A 21,107-nucleotide genomic window follows, 5' to 3' on the forward strand; every position below is an offset into this window, starting at 1 on the left:
ATCAGAACATGCTGTCAAAAGATACATTAAACTCCCTCCTTCAAAGTTCACACTACACTCCCGCCAATCAGAGGGTAAACCTATCGGAGGGCACACAACATTGCCGTCAATCAGGAAGTATTTTACGTCTTACCAATCAGAGGACACACTAGCCTCCTCCAATCAGAAGACGAGCTGTCGGTCGCCAATCAGAGGGCTTACTTCCTCTGCTCTTGGGAGTGGCCTGTGCGTAGGTCAGGGATGGAGGCTGAGGTGGGCGGGTCCTCCAGTTGTGACCCCGAAGGCCATTGGAGGTTTATCAAGCTCAGAGGCGGGGCGGGACTCCAGACGCCCCCCAGAAGTCTAGACCAGAGCCTGGGCAGTGGGAGCCAACATCCCTTTTACTGCCCCGGGAGGTCCGAGCCCGGCCTCCGCGGCCGCGCTCTGGGGGCCAACGCCCTGACCTCGCGGGGAGTCCTCCCTGCCCGGGCGCGCGCTCCCCTCCGGCCTGCCTCGGGCTCCAGCTGCTTGGCCAGGCTCGCCGCGGCCGCCCCGGGTCACTCAGCCCACCTCCCGCCCTGGCCGGAGCTTCTAATGCACGAGCCGAGGGGGGGAGGGACGGACTGGTGTCCTCCAGCGGGGGTCGGAAACGTCTTCCTGCCCCGTGGGTCTCCCTGGGAGCGTCGGGGAGGGGAGGGGGCCCCGGGCCGCAGCCTCTCCCAGAGGGCAGTGCCAGGGGATGCGGGGGCCGGAGGACTCCCTGGGGACCTCGTCTTCTGAAAACTCGGAGGCCAGCCCCCCGCCCTGCGGTGCCAGGGGACGTGTTTTCCCCTCCCCCCATCCTTGTCCCTGCCGGGCTCAGCCTGAAGAGGACCCGGAGCCCACTCCCACAGGGGGCCTGAAGGCATCATGGCGCCCGGAGCCCGCAGACTCCCCTGGCAGGTGAGGGGGTTTCCAGGGCTTGGCTGAGTGTGTCTCCTCCCTCGTTCCGCTCCTCATCCTTTAAATGAACGTGGGTGTGACTTTCCTCGGCCCCGCCCCCTCCGAGGTTTGGGGCAGGTTCCCTTAGAGCTCGGTCATCTGTGGCAGTGACCCCCGTTCTCCTCGGGGCGCCGGACCTCACGCGCGCACGCGCGCGCACAGACACCCCTCATTTATTAGTTCTTACACAGATCCTCCGAATTTCTTGCACGCACATGCGCACACACCTCTCATTCTGTAGTCTCTTGCAGAGATCCTTTCTTTTTGCATTCCTTGCACACATGGCGCGCACATCTCTCTTCCACGTCCCCTGTGCTTCCTTTTTCCAGAGGTTTCCCTCGTAACCGTTGCGAGTCCAGCCCTTCCCCCAAGGCTCCGTCTGGAGGACGTCATCCCCAGCTGGTTTTCTGGGCAAAGTGGTCAGCGCCCGTCCCGGACTCTGCCCCAGGCCCCCGGGCGTTCCCAGGCCCCTGATATCCCTCCCATTTGCCACGTCTAGGACGAGTCCGGAAGCATTTAGAAAGTGGCTGTTCTGGGCCAGGTGCTTTTCAGATCCCGGCTGGTTCCCTGTAACGTGCTGTTGTCTCCAGAGGCTGCTCTCTGGGAGGAGATCTGCGGTGTCAACTCAGATCTCTGGACAGATTCTCCTTCCTGTGTTGTCTCCCTTGTCTCCAGACAGTTGCCGCCACCTCTGGTCCAGAGAAGTGACTTCCCTCTTTTATCCTCCCAGAGAATGGGCGTGGAATAACGCAAGGGCTTCTGGGAAAAGTACTTCAACCAATGAACTTGCTCCTCCTAAGCACGCAAGCTCCTCCCCAGGAAAGGCCGGAACTAGAGAATTGTCTAGTACCGGCTTAGCATTTAGTAAGAACCTAACATCTCATTATCTCATTGGCACCTAGTAAGAACCTACCAGGTACCAAGGAAGGGCCGCTCCCCTGCCGTTAAGGAGCCCACAGCCGCTCGGGGGAGGCGCCGCATGTGAGCAGCTGTGCCCCTAAGAGCCATAGGCAGGGTTGGCGCAGGGCTCAGGGTCCAGGCTCAGGACCAGGGAAAGCCGTTTTTTGGAAGGAGGGATTTGAACAGAGCCTGAGCCAGGAGGTGGAGAGGAAGAGAAAGCTAGTGGAAAGACGGGGATTGGGGGAGGGAGGTCCTAACCAAGTGTCCCTGGTCAGAGAGGAGGGCCTGAGAGTGCAGATGCAGCGGCGGTGCCGCCTTTGGTGCCCAGGAGGCAAGACCAGTAACCCTGACCTCTATGCACTTCCAAGAACCCCCAGGGCCTTGCCAGCCTGAGTCCCCACGGCTCAGGGCGGGGCCAGGCCCGCCCACCAGCAGACTGGCTGCGGCCCCGGGGAGGCGAGCAGGGCTGTAGTGCCAGAAAAGGGGCTTGGTGGAGAGAGGATGCACACCAAAATGCCTGGCAACGGGCTGGATAAGCGGCTGAGAGAGCAGGTGTCCGGGGACGGGCCGCGCTGGTGCCCCCTACAGTCACGGGAAGGAAGGGAGGCGAGGGGACAAGACGCTGAGGCCCATTCGCGGGGGTTAAGAGCTGTCAGAGACGAGGAAGCAGGTCGTGACCAGACTCCCTTTTTAAAGCGAAGAAGAAGCAGAATGTTCAGATGAGGCTGTCAGTGCTTCATAAGCATTTGCCAAAGAAAGGCAGTCCTGACTCGTGGAACTTGGGCTCAGGAGGCAAGAGGGCACATAAAAAGCCCCCAGATGCTGGGACGTGGCAGAGCCCGGCGGCAGTCTCCACAGGTGGCCCCGTCCCTCAGGCAGGCTGACAGTCCAGACTGCTATTACTCTCTTTATGAATCCTCGTTTTCATGTGGATAAGACCTTATTTTAGACTTTTAGGAAGTTAATTAAATTGTTTCTTTTTCCTTTGTTCTCTTTTTTGGTGATCAAAGGGAATGTCTTTAGCCCCACAATACACGGTGTTAACAGCGTTTTATCCACTCTCCATAGAATTTTAACATTATTCTGGGAGTTCTGGCCTTCAGTCTCCTCCTGTGCATTAATAAGGCTTGGACCAGGTGAATTCTCAAGTCTCTTTCAGCTCTAAGCCTTGTGAATGTTGATGGTTAGGAGTCGCTGACGTTCAGGGATGTGGCCGTGGACTTCACCCGGGAGGAGTGGAGCCTCTTGGACCGTTCTCAGAAAGAGCTCTACAAGGAAGTCATGCTGGAAAACTCCCGGAACCTGCTCTCTGTGGGTAAGCACAGCTGCCCTGTCCTTCTCTAGCGTGCAGGGTTTGAACATTTATAAGTTGTTAAAAGGGCAGAAGTGGTGGTCTTTCAACAACGTCCTCCTGCTGGCTGGCTTTCCTGACAATAGGACTTTGCATTTGTTCCTAAAGGAGAAATAGGGATTTCAACAAAGCAGAAATCAGATGTATTAAAGCAGAAATCAAAACGATGAATGTGAAAAGCCAGTATTCTCTACGTGATTGAGAATTGTTCCTACATAATAAAGCCTAAAGCTATCATTTTCCTATTTTGGATAGCTTCACGTTTTCACAACTAAGGTTTGTAGAATTTCAGACTTGGAACTAATTTCAAAGGCTATCTAGTTTAGCCCTTTCTTAGAGGTGAATTTTATCCGCTAAATTTCTGAAAACTGCTTGTGCAGATTTTTTTTGGAGATGGGCAGTGAAGACAACTCTTGATCCAACAACACAAATCCTTCCTCTTTGGAACAGAACTAGCATTTCAAACGTTCTTCTTAACAACTACAAATTTGTACCCATTAATCCTAGTCCTGCCGAGTCTAATTTTGTTCTTTCATTTGCCCCCAAAATTCCAGCACAGAGGGTGGGAAAGCAATCCAGGTTTTATATCGTTCTTCTATGTTCCAGGCACTGTTTTTATGTTTTTTAGAAATAACAACTCATCTGATCCTAATGATAATGGCTTATTATTCCTGTCTTATAGTTGAGGAAACTAAGGCAAGTGACTTGTGCAGTGGCAGACAACTACTAAGTGGCTCAAGCCAGAGCCAGCGCTCTCAGCACTGAATTACTAGCTGGCTCTTAATTTCTAGAAAAGGAAGTTATGAAATGTGACCAACTTTCTAGGAAAAGGACAAAGTCAGAATTTTCTAGTTTGAAATTGGCTGCATGATCTATCTGCACCCATGCTCTGAACATCAAATGCCATGTCAGCCATCCTTGAGTCCTGGTCTTTGCATACATGTCCCCTTTCCCTAAAGAGAAATAAAGTAGACACTTCTCTTGATCCTCATTCTTTCCCCACTGCTCACCCCAAGGAATTCCAGTTCTCACAGAAGATTTGATTTCCCACTTTGAGGAAAGGGAAGCATCATGGATCCTGAGTCATCTAGGCCCAAGGAACTCCTGTCCAGGTGAGTGAGATGAGAGCATGTATAGGAGGGCTGATATCACGGATCTGTGTTATAGAGAAGGGAATGCTAGGCTCGGGGACAGGAAGACCTGACTTGGAATTTCTTTTTAGATGCCTTTGAGCAATATGATCCTGGGAAAGTCACTGAACCTCTGAACATCAGTTTTTTCCATCTGTGAAATTAGCATGTTGGACACCATGGCCTTTCACTTCCCTTCTATGATCTGTAATAAATCCAAGTAAAGGGGTATGCTTTGCAAGCAGTATGACCACTTCTTTTGTAGGAGATAGAGCAAAATAGGAAAAGAAGGAGAATCCATAGCAAATGGCAAATAGAATTCTATGAAATAGAAAGCCACGTTATCAGCCTAGAGAGAATAGAAGGGATTAAGTCAAATTGGAGGGTTGGGGAAGACTGAAAAAATTTAGAAAAGATGTAATCAGTAGAATAGTGAATCAGGAAGATGTAGGAGGATTATCTTGCCACAATTAGAATCCAACTCAATTTATGTAACCTAGGGGGCCGCTAGGGGGCACAGTGGACAGAGCACCAGCCGTGAATTCAGGAGGACCTGAGTTCAAATGTGGTCTCAGACACTTCCTGGCTGTGTGACCCTGGGCAAGTCCCTTAACCTCAGCCTGGGGAGGGGGGGGGAATAATTATGTAACCTAAATTTGTAGTCGACCCAGCCAAGGTGGTTTCCTGATTTCCTCCCCCCCTTCAGTAGCATTTGAGAAGAATACTCCTCACTTGGGAGTAATTATCTGTGCTCAACCATGTATAAGTAAGCAACCTGTATCCCTTTCTTGATCTTTACGACCCAGTCATTGTCTCAGTTTTCAGAAAAACTTTAGCCATATTTGTTGAGGTGATCATCACCCTCAGGTTAGGGAGTTGGGAAGTAGAGACTCCCAAGCGGCCCATGGCAGGAAACTTTTAAGATGTCCATACCTGCTCTCATCAGGTCCAGTTAGGGTTGAACCAGAAAGAGTAACTGCTTGTAGGTAGTATGATGCAGGAGGGAAACAAAAATTGGGCCAAATGCATTGGAAGCAGAATGTGAATACCTGTTTTATATAAGAAATACCCTTGAAACAAAAGATTCACTCATTAAAAATGAAGGCATTTCATTTTGTATTACAGTTTGGAACTCTGCCTACATGCTTACTTATTAGAACGTTCTTCCACCCAGTGATAATCAGTAGGGGACCCATCAGTTAAAGGGATTAATTAAAGATGAATTAAATTAAGAAGGAAAAAACCACAAACGACACAAACAAAAATTATAGGTGCTATTTTTTTTGTTGTCTCAAAGAACTGAAAACAAAGATGATCACCAAAGATGAAATATCTAAACAAATGATTCAGTGGTCCAAAAATAAAATGGAAAGTTGTTCTGCTTCAAGAAGTGATAAGACAGTTTCAGAGAAACCTGGGAAGATAGGGATTAACCGAATCAACAGAATGGGTAGAATACTTTATATTGTAGCAACTCCAATCCGTGCAAAGTTGAAACATGACTTCAGAACAGTTGTTCCCAAAATTTATTGTTCTTAGGACCTCTGTCAGCAAAAACAAGTGAATCTTTTTTTGTGAATCTCTCAAAGTCATTTAAACTTCCACTTAGAGTATTCTTAATTATTTATGCATTTAATTCCTACATTAATGATCTGTTATATTTCAAAGCCCCAAATCAGTATTTTCATTGCAATGTATTATAAAATAGAAAATTTTATTCTGCTTATATTATGAAAATTAAAAAAAAAGATAATACCAAATATAAAATAATTACAAAAAATTTGATGTGGGGCTTACTATACAGATTCTTTTTTTTAAAATATATCAAGAATTCCAACTTATGACCTCTAAGACTTCAATTTAAATTAATTTTTTTTTACAGATTTTATGGATTATGAATGGTAATTTTCATCAAACAAGTTATAACTTGGAAGATATTAAATATAAGAAAATAATGTAAGAATTGGACTTTTTGAACAAAGGTTTGCAGTATTTGGTTCAAGAGCCACCAAATTCAATATTCAATGTGATTCTGCATCTATTTAAATATTATAACAACAAAACATAAAAAGAATAATATTTTAAGGTAGCACCTTCAATGTGGTGGATACTAATCTAAGTGCTTTATAGTCATCATCTTGTTTGCTCCTCAAATGCTGGATGTAGATGGTGGTGTCCCCATTCTGCAGTGAGGTAAACAAAGGCCTTGAGTCACAACATTAAAAAATATCTGAAGCTAGGATTCAAACTCAGGTCATCTTGCCTGCTACACCCAGCTCTCTGTCCCACTGAAATATTGTTTTATAGCCAGAATACAGTGAAAAATGTTTACTCACACATGGATGAAGTGAGAAATGTAGACAATTATAACCTGTTTTGCTGAGGGGTAGAAATTCATTTTTTTTTTCCTTTCATCTCACAAAATAAGTCATCAAAAAAAAATCACTAGGTTAGAAAAGTAGATAAAAGATTTATTTTTGTTTCCTGTTTATAAGTATTACATTAAGTGATAAATGCTTTTTTTTTTTTTTTGGCTTTTATAAAAAAAATAATGCTTTTAAAAAAAAAACAACTTTTTTTTTTTTCTTTCTTTTTTTGGCTGAGGCAAATGGGGCTAAGTGACTTGTCTAGGTCACAGAGCCAGGAAGTATTGTGTCTGAGAAACAAATACAGATTATGTTTAAAGGAGTCAGAATTTTGATGTAATGGCCAATTGTGAAATTCAAATTCTATTTTGTAGTTGATTCCATATTGTATTGCTTTCATATTGTAATTGATTCTGTATTTGCTTAAAGCCTCCTTTCTATGTTCTTTAGTTAAGTTTAAGAATTCAGCTTTCTTTTCAAGCTAGTTTAAAGGTCAGTCTGACCAAAAGTTACTAATTAAAAGAAAAAGAATGTCATCTTCTACACCATTAGCTCTTTGCTAAAGACATCTGGTATTTAAGTCCTAAAACTAGCTTTAAGTGACATATTTTCCCTAAAGTGTCACTGTACCATTAAGGGTAATTTATCTCTTGCCAAACTTTATAAGTATTAGGGAATCTGTTATGATCCACTAGCAAAGATTATGTGATGCAAATGGATTCCATAAGTCAATCAGCGTTCCATATGGAGAGTCAGTAGTCTGATAAGGGTACTAGTCCATTTTCTTAGGAAATCAATCATAATGTTCTTGCCTCCTTGATGATGACAGAACTACCAATCATCTTATTGCACCATATTCTTTTTTTGTTGGTGATGTACTTTCCAAAACTAAAGAAAGCTAGTAAATGCTACCTCAGGTCTTATTGATCACTGAGAGGCCACTGACCCAATTTATCATGTTCAGAACTTTGTCTCTAGGTTTACCTTAATTTTCAAACTTAACATTTCCTACATTTCACTTCCTTCACTCAAATGCCTTTTGTTGGTTATTCTTTTCATTTTGTCTTATTCTAGTAAATTTTCTGCTTTTCTATATGGATCAGTTTTTCTGCATTATAATTTGGTCATTCTTTGCAAATTTCATTTTAAGCTGAGAAATAGGTATACATTTTTTGCTTGTTATCAGTCATATCTTGAAAGCATAATGTACCTACAGGGATGTGGGTCATGTGACTTGGCTGTTCTGAATTCATGGCTTGAGTTGGAAAGTGTAATGGGAATCCCCGTGTCACAGGTTTTTCCTGAGGATCCAATGTTACTTGTTTGTGAAATTAAATTATCCTGTAGATATGAACTAATGATATTTTCAGTTGATTTATTTTGCCTCTCGACTTTCAAAACTCTTCTTTTTCACTTCCAGTTTTTTCCAATGGGAGGAAGAGAATTTATTTGTATATATCTGTAAATGTTTGTTTCTTTCCTTCAGATGAGACCAAGTTTAAAGTGAATGAGACTACTGCAAGGCTGAGTATTTCAATGAAAGAATCTCAACCACAAAGATGCATGAATGGTAGTTCCTGTGACTCAAATACCAAGATAGAGAAAAATCAAAATAATTATTGTAAATTTGGTAAAAATGGAAAGAATTTCAGACAATGTTCATTACTAATTCAGTGTAAGAAAATGACCTCAAGAAATGAGTGTTTTCAGTATACTAAAACTAGGAAATGCTTTAAAAAGGTTGGGCTTATTCAGTCTTCTGAGAAGCCTCCTGAAAAACGATTATTTCAACAGGAAATGGTATCTAGCTTGAGTTCAGACCTCATTAGACATCGGAAAAGTTACACTGGAGAAAGGGCTTCTGTAGAGAATGAAGGTGGAAAGGCCTTCAACCAAAACTCAAAACTCACTGACCATCATAAAATTCACACTGCAGGAAAAACTTATGAATGTCGTCAATGTGGAAAGACTTAAACAAATAGATCCAGTCTTGCTGTACATCAGAGAATCCATACTGGAAAGAAATCTTATGGATGTAATCATTGTGGAAAAGCTTTCACACAGAACTCCCGTCTTCTGAAACATCAGAGAATTCACAGTGGAGAGAAACCCTATGAATGTGATCAATGTGGAAAAGCTTTCACACAGAACTACAGTCTTGCTCGACATCAGAGAATCCACACTGGAGAGAAACCCTACAAATGTAATCAATGTGGAAAGACTTTCAGAACAAGATCCAGTCTTCATGTGCATCAACGAATTCACACTGGAGAAAAACCATATGAATGTAACCAATGTGGAAAGACTTTCAGAACAAGATCTAGTCTTTATGTGCATCAACGAATTCACACTGGAGAAAAACCATATGAATGTAATCAATGTGGAAAGACTTTCAAAAGAAGATCCAGTCTTCTTGAACATCAGAGAATTCACACTGGAAAAAAACCTTATGGCTGTAAACAATGTGGAAGTACTTTCCGAACAAAATCAATTCTTGTTGAACATCAGAGAATTCACACTGGAGAGAAACCTTATGAATGTAAACAGTGTCAAAAAGCTTTTATATCTAGTTCTTGTCTTGCAAAACATCAGAAAATCCATGCTGCTGAGAAATCTTGTGAATTTAATCAGTGTGGAAAAGCTTTGAGATGCACTTTTGAGAAAATCCTCCATGGGGAGAATCTTCACAAGTGTCATGAATGTGGTAAAGTTTTTCATGAACATGCTTCTCTTATCGCTCATCAGAGAACCCACACTGGTGAAAAGACTTATAAATGTACTCAGTGTGGAAAGACTTTCACACAGACCTCCAAACTAGCTGTCCACCTGAGAATCCACACTGGAGAGAAACCTTATGAATGTACTCAGTGTGGAAAGGCTTTCCCGTATAGGGCCAATCTTGCCAGCCATCTGAGAATCCACACTGGAGAGAAACCTTATGGATGTAGTCAGTGTGGAAAGGCTTTCACAGAGAACTCCAATCTTGTTGCACATCAGAGAATCCACACTGGAGAGAAACCTTATGAATGTAACCAGTGTGGAAAGGCTTTCCGAATAAGATCCATTCTTGTTGACCATCAAAGAATTCACACTGGAGAAAAACCTTATGAATGTAATCAATGTGGAAAAGCTTTCAGATCCAGCTCCTGTCTTGGTAAACATCAAAAAATGCATACTTGAGGGAAACTTTTTGAATTTGATCAGTGTGATAAAGCCTTCAAATAAGTCATTTCTTATTTCCCGTCAGAGAATTGCTATTAAATATGAATTCTGTCACTGTCATGAAGAAAGACATTCAAATGAATACAGAGATTATTGAACGTTAGACAATTTATTCAGGATAGATGCACACAATGGGGGAAAACCTTCAGAGATCATCTCTTTACATGACAGAACTCGGAGTAGGGAGAAACCTTACAAATTTGCTCAAGGAAATCGGTTTTTCTCTGGAACAAGAAGACCCCTAAATTTGAAGGCTTATCAAAGCAATGTCTTTAGTCAATGCCCAAGCCTTTATGTAGTGCTCATACTTGATTATATATTGAAGAAATCACACTGGAGGTGAAACATGGATCTAAGTAATAAGGTAAGGCTTCTTGCAATATAGACTTTATTATAGACATCTCAAATTATATACTGTTCATAAAGCCCTATATATGTGATTAATTTTTCTTTTAAAATCCTAATATTTATTACTTCTCAATAACATGCTGTAGTTGCCATATGCCATACTTTCTCGCAGTCCCTAATCAATTTATTATTTGTAATGTTCTCTGGTTCGGTTTTCTTGGGGTCTCTGGGAACAGCCTTCCTTTCAGTTCAGTAATCATCACAAGAGTCACCAGGGGTTAAAGTCCAAATTCTTTATTGTCTCTTTCAAAGTCTTGTTTCCTTTCCTGGGGACCGGTTAGCTTTCTTAATGGCCTTCTGGAGTCTTGGTTTCAGTGGAGAAAGTAAGGAGGAGAACCTGCCACCAAGGTGGGGTGAGATGGGATGAATCTGAGTCCAAGGGCTTGTGCTCCAGCCTTCTGTCTGCTTGTCTTCTGACTCTCCGAATCTCTAGCCCTCTGAGAGCTTAAGCTCTTGCCTCCAGTTCTCTTGTCCTCTCTGCCTCGGAATGAACCTGGCTGTTTGTCCGGGCTTATGTGCTCTCTTATCAGAGGTGTGAATCTGATAGAACTATATTAAGTACTAAGTGTTTAAGAACTGGAGAACTATCAAGCACCATGCTAAACTAGATAACCATTGTCTCATCAATTCACTGAGTTAGTATCTTGTAATAATCCTTGTTTCAAGTTCAGAGTTCTGGCCCATAACAATTATTTATTTTGCATCCTGTTCTTTGGTAACACTAATTATCCTGGTGTCCAGACACCAACATTTGTTAGACATTTATTTCTGTAATGAGTTCTTTAAATAGGTGACATAGTATGCTGTGCTTGAAGCCACAAGACCTGACTTCAAATTTACTCTGTGATACTTACTAGCTATATGAACTCTTAACTTATTCCTGCTTGGTTTTCCCCATCTGTAGAATGGGGATAATAATAAATATCTCTTAGTGTTGATGTGAGGGAAAATGAGACAATATTTGTAAAGAGTTTGCAAGTATTAAATCATAGTTGAAAATTAGCTGTTATTTCATGGCTTATAAGTCTTGTAGTTGACAGTGGACTAAGATATGTGGACAGTTCAGTCATTTCTTTTACTTCAGATTAATATTCAGAATAATGTAGAGAAAAGTACTCATTGTAACAGGACATTAAGGTTTTTTTGTTTGTTTTGCTGAGGCAGTTGGGGTTAAGTAACTTGCCCTGGGTCACACAGCTAGGAAGTATTAAGTGTCTGAGGCTGGATTTGAATCAGGAAGAAAGGTTCAAATCCTGCTTCAAATTCTTTCTAGCTCTATATTCTTGGAAGAGGAGCATCTACTTAAAAATTAGCTTAAAAAAATTGAATAGATCCGGTACATAAAATATTCCAAAAAGTAAGTATAATAACCATAGGTTTGATAAATCTAAAAACCCTCAACTATTTGGCCAATACATATTAATTACTACAAAATGCTGAAAAAAATTGGAAAGCAGTCTAACAGAAACTAGGTATAGACTAACATCTCATACTATACTGAGATTAGTTCCACAGGATAGATGATTTAGTTTAAAAAGATCTCCTCACATATACTGAAAGAACCATGGAGTTTTTTAGTTTTGGATAAAGAATAAATTCGTCATTAAACAAGGGACAGAGAGGATTGCATAAAATGTAATAGACAATTTTCATCACATTAAAAAAAAGTAATCCGATGCCGCTAAAATGCAAACTGGGAAAATATTTGCAAAAAGTTTACCTGATAAAGGGTTTGCATACAAGATATATAAAGAACAAGTTACACATAAAATGGACATTGTAAAATAAGATCAAAAAGTATGAAGAGTCAGTTTTCAGGGGAAGAAATAGAAAATATAAATAATCATGAAAAATATTCTATTTTAGCAGTCACTAATAATTAGAAAATTATCTTTAACAATTTAAGAATTTTTCTAATTATTAGTGACTGCTAAAATGCAATATTTTTCATGATTATTTCTATTTCTTACCCTGAAAACTGACTCTTCATACTTTTTGATCTTATTTTACAATGTCCATTTTATGTGTAACTTGTTCTTTATATACAAGATATAAAAAGAGAGAGAGAGAGAGAGAGAAAAGGAAATTGATGGATTTTAAAAATACATGCAGTAGAGCATGAGGAAGCCCATAAAGAATGATAGCTTTGAAAATGCCATGTAGAATTTTTTTTAATTACTCAAAAAGAAAATCCAGGTAGACCTAGTGGAATTTGTTTAATATGTAATCATCTTTCTCTGCTTTATGGTATATATAAAGTGCTTATTCTATTTCATGTTCGTATATTTCAAAATTTTAAAAACCTTCAAATATTAATGTTTTTTTAAAAATCATTTTATAGTGCTATTACTGAATCAAAGTGTCAACACTATTTTATCATTATTTGGCCATAATTCTAAATTGCTCTCCAAAATGAGTGGATCAGTTAACAATCCCCCAAACAGTGTATTAATGTCCCAATTTTTCCATATTCCCTTCAGCATTTGTCATTTTGCCCTTCTCTCATTTTAGCCAATCTGATAGCTGTAAACTGGTAACTCAGTTGTCTTAATTTACATTTCTTTAATCAGTGATGATTTAAAGCATTTATATGACTACATGCAACTTTGATATTCTTTCCAAAATCATTTATACCTTTAGATCATTTATGAATTGAAAAAATGTCTCATAGTCTTAGAAATTTGATTCCTCTTTCTATATATTCAAGATATGAGATTTTTATCTGAGAAACTGACTACGAAATTTTTCCCCCCGATTTTCTGTTTTCCTTGTAATCTTGACAGCATTGGTTTTATTTGTATAAAAGCTTTTTGATTTAATAAAAATTATCCATTTTGCATCCCACAATGCTCTATCTCTTAATTATTCATAAATTCTTCTCGTCCATAAATCTGATATGCTATGTTTTCCACTTTGTTATATTTTCCTTATATTTCCCTTTATGACTAGGTTATATAACCTAATATAACCATTTCAATCTTACCTTGGTAAATAGTGTAAATATTGGTTTACATTTAACTTCTGCCAGATTGCTTTCCAGTTTTCCTAGCAGTTTTTACCAAATTTTAAGTTTTTATATCAAAATCTTAGATTTGGGGGTTTATCAAAACATTTGCTATTTGTCATTTACTATGGTTTATTATACCTGGGGCAGGTAGGTGGCAGTGGATAGAGCACTGGGCTTGGAATCAGTAATACTCATCTTCCCAAGTTCAAATCTAACTTCAGGTACTTATTAGCTGTGTGACCTTGGACATGCCACTTAACTCTGTCTCAGTTTCTTCTCGATAAATTGAGCTGGAGAAGAAAAGATACTCTAATATCTTTGCCAAGAAAACCTCAAAATGGGGTCATGGAGAATGAGGTTCAACTGAAACGACCAAACAATAATAAAATGCATAATTACTCTTTTATTTCTTAGGCAATAGCAGATGGTTTTGATAATTACTTTGTTATAATTTGAGTTCTGATACTGCTAGACCTTCTTCCTTTACATTTTTCCCCTTTAACTCCCCTGAGATTTTTGTTAATTTTCTTTTTATAAAATAGATTTAATCAGATGCTGTTTCTTCTGTTAACCTGAACAGTTTATATTTTTGTAAGTACTTTTCAATTTTACTTATATTAAATTTATTGGCATATAATTGGACAAAATAACTCCTATTAATTGTTTTAATCTCATCTTCATTAATGATATATTTCCTTTTCCATTTTTAATATTAATGATTTGGTTTTCTCTTTAAAAAATAATATTAGCCAATAGTTTATTTTATTGTGTTACTTTCCCCCATAAAACCAGCTGCTAATTTTATTTATTAATACAATGTTATTCTTACATCAGTTTTAATATACTCACCTTTAATTTTCAGGATTTCCAATTTGGTATTAATTGGTGATTTTTAATTTGTACTCTTTCTAGTTTTTAGTTGCATTCCCATTTCTTTCATTTTTTTTCCTTCTCTTTTATTGATGTACGGTTTTATAGATTTTCCCCTAAGCATTTCTTTGTTTCCCCTAAGTTTCCCCTAAGCATTGCTTTGGCTATATCCCACAAGTTTTGAAATATAATGTCACTGTTGTTATTTTCTTTAACGAAGTTACTGAATGTTTCTATGTTCTTTGACCCTGATAATTTTTTAAGATTAAATTATATACTTTCCAAATAAATTTAGCCTATGTTTCCATTGTCCTTTATTAAATGTAATTTTTATTGCATTATGATCTGAAGGAGGATTCATTTAACATTTTCACATTTGATTAAATTTTTTATTCCTAATATATGGGGAATATTTGTAAAGGTTCCATGAACTTCTGTGAAAAAGATATTTATTTCTATTCCTATTCAGTTCTCTCCAGCTGTCTAACATATCTATCCTAAGAGTCTATTCATCTACTACTTTCATATTTATCTTTTGGATAGATTTATCAAGTTCTAAGATTGGGAAAATTGAACTATTATGATTTTGCTGTCTATTTCTGCCTACAATTCAATACCTTTTCCTTTATAAATTTGAATATTCTTTGAGTCATATTTATTTATTTCATTTTCTGTGGTACCTTTTAACATAATGAAGTTTCTCTGCTTATCTCTTAATCTTCAATTTTGCTTAAGGTCACAATTGCTACTTCTGCTTTTTTTTTTTTTTTAAATGTAGAAGCTGTTAATTCTTGCATTACCCTTGATTGTAACTCCACAATATTTGAATTATTTTCTTCTAAATGCTTGTAGTATTTCTCCTTGATCTGAGAGTTTTTTAATTTAACTAAATAAAATGTTCCTGTGAGTTTTAATTCTCAGATCTCTTTCAGGAGGTGATTGGTCAATTTTTCCAGTTTCTATTTTACTCTCTAGTTCTAAAACTTAAGGGCAAGTATAATGTCTAGACTCTGTTTTTGATCATAACTTTCAGGTTGTCCAACAATTCTTAAATTATATATCCTTGATCTGTTTTCCAGGTGTTCTTCCCAGTGAAATATTTTATGTTCTTTTCTAATTTTTTATTCTTTTTATTTTAGTATTTCTTGATGTCTTATGAAGTCTCTTTACCTAATTCTAATTTTTAAGTAGTTATTTTTAGTGAGTTTTTGAACCTCTTTTTCCAATTGTTTATAATTTTCTTGTGTTATTTTCTCATTTTTTCTCATACCTCTCTTTATTTGATTTTTAAAGGTTTTTTTTTAAAACTCAACAATTTTTTTTTTTGAGAAAGAAGGAGGCCAGTAAACCATGTAACAACATGAATTGCTAGCTACTGTATGAAATATTAGTTTTCTATCAGCTAATAAAAGGTAGTTTAGTTACCATTGGCACTCAGTCTGGCTTCTCACAAAAACTTTAGAACAGGGGTTCTCAAACTACGGCTCGGGCCAGATGCGGCAGCTCGTGTTTATGCGGCCCACCGGGTTATGACAAATGGGCTGAGGGGCGGAGACAGAGTGTTTTTGTTTTACTATAGTCCGGCCCTCCCACAGTTTGAGGGACAGTGAACTGGCCCCCTCTTTAAAAAGTTTGAGGACCGCTGCTCTAGAATGTTGTGAATCAATTCCTTTGAAAATCCAAATAAAATAACAATAACTTTAATAGAATATAAGCTAAAAACCAGAAAGCGGAATTAGTACCACAATGAAAGGCCCATCCGTATAAGGTCTGTTTTTGTAGAACATTTGTGCATGATCCATGTTGGTTTCAAAGTGATTTGTAATTCAAATGCCAACGGCTCATGGTTTTCAAAGCATCTACTACTATCTGCATTCAAGAATGCAAACATTTCTACATCAATCTGATGATTACAATTTGATGATTGCATTCAATCCTCCTAATATCCATGTGGTTTTGGTGCTAATGTTATTCCCATTTTGCAATGGAGGAAACTGGGGCAAACAGATTATATGCCCAGGGGCACCCTACTACTAAGTATCTGGATTTGAACTCAAGTCTTGCCGGCTTCAGGCCAAAGGCTCTCATTACTGAATGTTGGCTCTAATTTCCAGATAATTGAAGTTATGGAATATACTCATCATATGCAAAGGAAAGACACAAAGACGTAATTTTCTAATTCCCAACTGGCTGCGAGAGCTCCCTACCCCCAAGTTCCCAAAAGTAAATTGTCTTTGAGGAGTCCTTGGGATCCATTTGTCCTTGCTTACATGAACCCCGTCCCTAAAGAGGAATAAGTTGTACATTTCTCTCTGTACTCATTTGTTCTTTATTCTATTCCCCATGTCCCGGAATTACAGTTCACAAAGAAGATTTGATCTCCAGGTTTGAGGAGCCCAGAATTCTGAAGCCAAAAGGCCCAAGGAGCTTCTGTCTGGGTGAGTGAGAAGGGGGCAGGTGAAGTATTTATGTGCAGTGGAGCAGGAAGTGTTAGAATTGGGGGCAAAATAACATGAATTAGAATTCCTTTTTAGACACTTTGTTGATGTGATCTTGGTTGTTACTAAACCTCAGTCTTCCTGCTTCTGAAATGAGGGAGGTTGGCCTCCAGTACCTTTCACTTCTCTTCCTGTGATAAATCTATAATCCCATGAGGAGTCATTGTTTAAAACTTTGGAGTGTGAACCTTTTTTAAATTTTCTTTCCTCCACCCTTTTAAAAATTTTATTTTCCCCAGTTACCTGTCAAACAGTGTATCATTTTTGATTATATGTGTACGTTCATTTCTTTTTCACATATTTCTTTATAAATCATGTTGGGAGAGAAAAATAACAAAGGGAATACCTTTAAAGGGAAAGTACTATGAGAAAGAAATACAGAAAAAAAAGTGAATATGGCATGTGCTTATTTACATTGGTTCCATAGTTCTCTGGATGTGGAAGACATTTTCATTTAAAGTTTATTGGGATTGCCTTGGATCACTGATCCACTGAGAAGAACCAAGTCTGTCATAGTTGATCATCGCACATACTTGCTGTTGCTGTGTGTATACTGTCTCTTGGTTCTGCTTACTTCATTCAGCATCATTTCGGGTTAAGTCTTTTCTGAAATCATCCTGATCATCATTTCTTGTAGCACAACAATATTCCATTACATCCATATACCATAACTTAGTCATAATTTTGTCATTCCCCAACTGATGGATATCTAATTCAATTACCAGTTTCATTTTATGATGTTTAATTTCTATTAGATTGCTTGCTGTCTTAGAAAGAAGGAGAGAGAGAGAGAACAATTTGGAAAGTTGTTCCTTTCAAGGTTTTACAAACAAAAAGGATGTTGATGTATTTGAAATAACAATTTTATTGAGAAAAAATTAAGCATTGTAACAGATCAGAAAAAGTGATGGTAAGCTTTTGGATTGGGAAGAAAGTTGTATTGCTATCTTTTATTTGTATAATGTTTTTTACCCTTATGGCTCTTTCCCCATTTAATTATGTGTGTGTGTATATACATTTGTATGCTTATTTAAAAACTTTTTTAAATGTTTAAATAAAACCAGAGAACATGGGGGGGGGGATTACCAGTTTCTTGCCACTACAAAAAAGCTGCTACAAATTTTTTTGCACATGTTGTCTTTCCCCTTTTATGATCTCTTTGGTATACAGATCCAGTCATGAGACTGTTGGATCAAAGGGTATGCAGTTTTATAGTCCTTTTAACCCACTCATTTTTTATGATTAGATTGTTTAATCTCCAATTAGTTTTTAATCTATGTTTCCATAGTCCTTATTAAAAGAGTTTTTCCCACCAACAAAACCACGTCTGTTTCTGCCTTTGAACCATTTGATGCTAACCAAAGGCTTTGGGGCCAAGAATCTTTTTCTGCCGAAGAAGCAGAAACCTCGGGAGGGTTCATGGCCTGGCTCCTGGCGCCCTTGAGCTTTCCCAGCCGTCAGTAGTGGGGGGTGGGAGTGGTTAAAATAACAGCCCCCGACTCAAAGCGGCTGCCACAGGCCCTAAAGTATCTGAGAGTCAAACCCGGATTTCCTTCTGCTGTACCAGGACTTCCCCCTGCTCCCTGTTTCTCCTCTCTTCCCTCACATGACAAGCATCCCTCTGTGGTGAGGCTCAGATCTGAACCATCTTTCTTCATAACTCACGGGTGCCAAACTCTCCTGATTCTTCTCCGTTTAGCCTGGGTCCCCCTTAAATTCAATTCGTGCAGGAGTCAAAATGTCACCCCTTGATGTCATTAATCCTGTTCAAAAACAAACATGGCAGTGCCTGTGCCACTTTACAAATAGTGTCTCGTTTGAGATTCGAGACCGAGGGAATTTCATATTGAGATAGTCGTGCATCTTAGGTGCAGTAATCCAGAATAGGATTCTGAAACATTCAGGTAAAGCTAATGTGCTCTTTTTTGGTGGGGGGAGTGCCAGGTGGTAAAATTGTACCGGAGAAGTCCTCTCTGCCACCCCCCTAAACGTTTCAAGCAGTAGATTTATAATGAGTTATATGTTGTCACAAAGGTTTAAGTTTGAAGAGATTCACCTCTGCAGGGGCTAATGGGTCATTTCTTCAACTCCCAAATCTCTCGAAAACCTTCTAAGTGGGAGAGATTAAAATCCCTCTGGAGGAAGCTTATGAAAATCAAATTGCATCCTCAGTGCTTTCAGCAGCTCCATTTCTTGAATTTCCTCCTGTGACATTACCTTAATAAACAATGTTCCCCCAGGTTCCCTTTTATGTGTCCTAGTCATATGTACCATTCCATAGTTCCACTGCAGACTTTCCATCCCTCAAGTCCTCAGTGATAGCTGTAAGCCGAGATTCTTGTGTCAGGACCTCATTCATCTCACTGGTTACCCTGACATCTGAGACCACAGATTCTGCTAACGGCTCCTTTCCTGAACCTTGTCCAGGTGAATTTTGGATCTCAGTTATTTTTCAGGTACTAGCGTTAGGCAGTTAGGTGGTACGCAGGACACAGTGCTGGATCTGGCCCAGATCCAAGACACTGTGCGACACCCGGTGTGTGATTTAACCCGTTTCCTCACCTGTAAAGTGGGGACAAAAGCATCTTCCTCCCAGCACCACCTTAAGGTGTGTCAAGGGTTTAGCCCAGCTTGATTGGCTAGTTAAATATTTAATCCATGCTTGTTTGCTTCCTGTTCTCCATAGGATCCAGCTGCACAGAGAGTCCAGGAAGTGTCTTCCTCCACCTTCTGGACATCCTTTATCTACCTCAGGAAAAGCTCTTGTGACAACAGAGAAATGTGGCCCTTTGTCAGGCCATGAACCGGAGAGGTTTGGAGCAGCTGTCACTCAGCTGAATGGGGGGAGGAGGGACCTTGATCCACAATCTGCTACTGAGGGATCCACGGGACAGGGTTTTAATAAATAATTGGCCGGAGGCTGCGGCTTCTCTGTTCCAACCCTTAATCTATCATCACTGAGCATCCAAGTTAAGGGGGCCTGGAGTGGAACGTAGGCTCCTGTCCCAGCCCTTATTTCTCACTGGGGAGTCTGATCTGAGAAGAAGCTGCTGCCCATCCCCAGGCTTTCTTCACAGGGATTGGAGACCTCCTCAATTCAGCACATGACATCACCTAAGTGTGTGCTGGGAAAAGTGGGCAGGCCTTCCGAACAAAAGTGTTCATCACTATCGACTCTTAAAACAAGAAAAAACTCATTAAAAACCTTCTTACTCTCTCTAATAACATTGGTACAAGTGAACACATCTTGGAGATCTATCTTCAGTATACCAGCATGTCCAAAATCCCAAGGTTCACCAAACAATGGAGAAATCAGTCTAAAAGTGTCTCACAACATAGGCTTGAATGGACTTTAACTTGTTATGGAACCTAAAGAACTTGGGGCTCGATTCTACACAGACTCGGCCAAGTTCTCTAAATCTTCATCATTCTTCTAACACGTGAGACTTCAGTTTTGCCTAAGTAGACTTTATTTGAAACCTTCCAGTTTTCTCAGTGGGAGGAGTCAAAATCCTATCTCTTTTAACTGTCCTTTTAATTCCTATTAGCCCAAGCATCAGCAAGTGCTCGTGATGACCTGGTCATCACCTTTTCAGAACAAAATAAGGGAATGGCTTAGAAGTGGCTCCCTCCTGGTCTTTTAAAGTAATTCTAGATTTATTTATTTTGCAAGAGCAATTGGAGTCAGTGACTTGCCCAGGATAGTAAGTATTACATGTCTGAAACTGAATTTGCACTCGGGTCCTCCTGATTTCAGGGCCAGTGCTCTCTACACTGCAATCCAGCTGCCCCCTAGCTTTAGTCATAATCCCATTTAGTATTTGATTTCTCCTCTGACCTTCACTACTCAAGGCCTTCAATTTTTCTGAGCTTCTTTAAATATAAAATAACAGATTTAAACTAGGTAACTATCTACCCATCCCTACATTTATGCTCTTATTACAATTTTTAAGCTCTCCTGCCCAGGTGTGTATGATTCGTGATATGTTTTGTGACTTTTTTTCACCTTTTGATCTGATTTTTCTTGAGCAGAATGACAAATATGGAAATCTGTTTAGAAGGATTGCACATGTTTAACCTACATTGGATTGCTTGCTATCTAGGGGAGGGGAAAGAAATTTGGAACACAAGTTTTTACAAAGTTGTTGAAAACTGTCTTTGCTATGTATTTGGGAAAATAAAAAGGCATTAAATTTTTTTGTTTTTTTGGCTTGGCTTTAATCCCTGTTTGGATCATTGATTTCTAATAACACCAGCAGTTCCCTCCATTCTTTTTTTCAGGGTGTCTGCTGGTTTGCCAAGGTTTTCCAGCTCCTATCAGTCAAAAGAAACCAAAGCTCTAATTTCCTTAGCTCTTCTTTAGATTCCACTTAAGTCCTCTAGTAACTGGATACG

General features: G+C 39.5%; 1 protein-coding gene across 2 annotated transcripts; it reads left to right on the top strand.

The window, feature by feature from the left end:
- The first annotated feature begins 239 nt into the window (after positions 1-239).
- Positions 240-20,908, top strand: LOC141564706 (zinc finger protein 684-like). Of its 2 annotated transcripts, XR_012488684.1 has the most exons (7): positions 240-921; positions 3,049-3,175; positions 4,228-4,323; positions 6,224-6,242; positions 8,194-10,293; positions 16,575-16,652; positions 19,399-20,908. XR_012488684.1 is itself a non-coding variant. In XM_074307540.1 (5 exons), exons 1-5 carry the CDS (start codon positions 2,362-2,364, stop codon positions 19,479-19,481), a joined length of 435 nt encoding a protein of 144 aa, XP_074163641.1. In that variant the 5' UTR covers positions 241-2,361; the 3' UTR covers positions 19,482-20,908. The 2 variants fall into 2 exon arrangements, 1 of the variants encoding a protein (XP_074163641.1); XM_074307540.1 differs by lacking the exons at positions 6,224-6,242; positions 8,194-10,293 and having other exon boundaries at positions 241-2,412.
- Positions 20,909-21,107: the final 199 nt, after the last annotated feature.

Source organism: Sminthopsis crassicaudata, chromosome 3 (genome assembly GCF_048593235.1).
Source record: "Sminthopsis crassicaudata isolate SCR6 chromosome 3, ASM4859323v1, whole genome shotgun sequence".
In the NCBI taxonomy this organism is placed as follows: domain Eukaryota; kingdom Metazoa; phylum Chordata; class Mammalia; order Dasyuromorphia; family Dasyuridae; genus Sminthopsis; species Sminthopsis crassicaudata.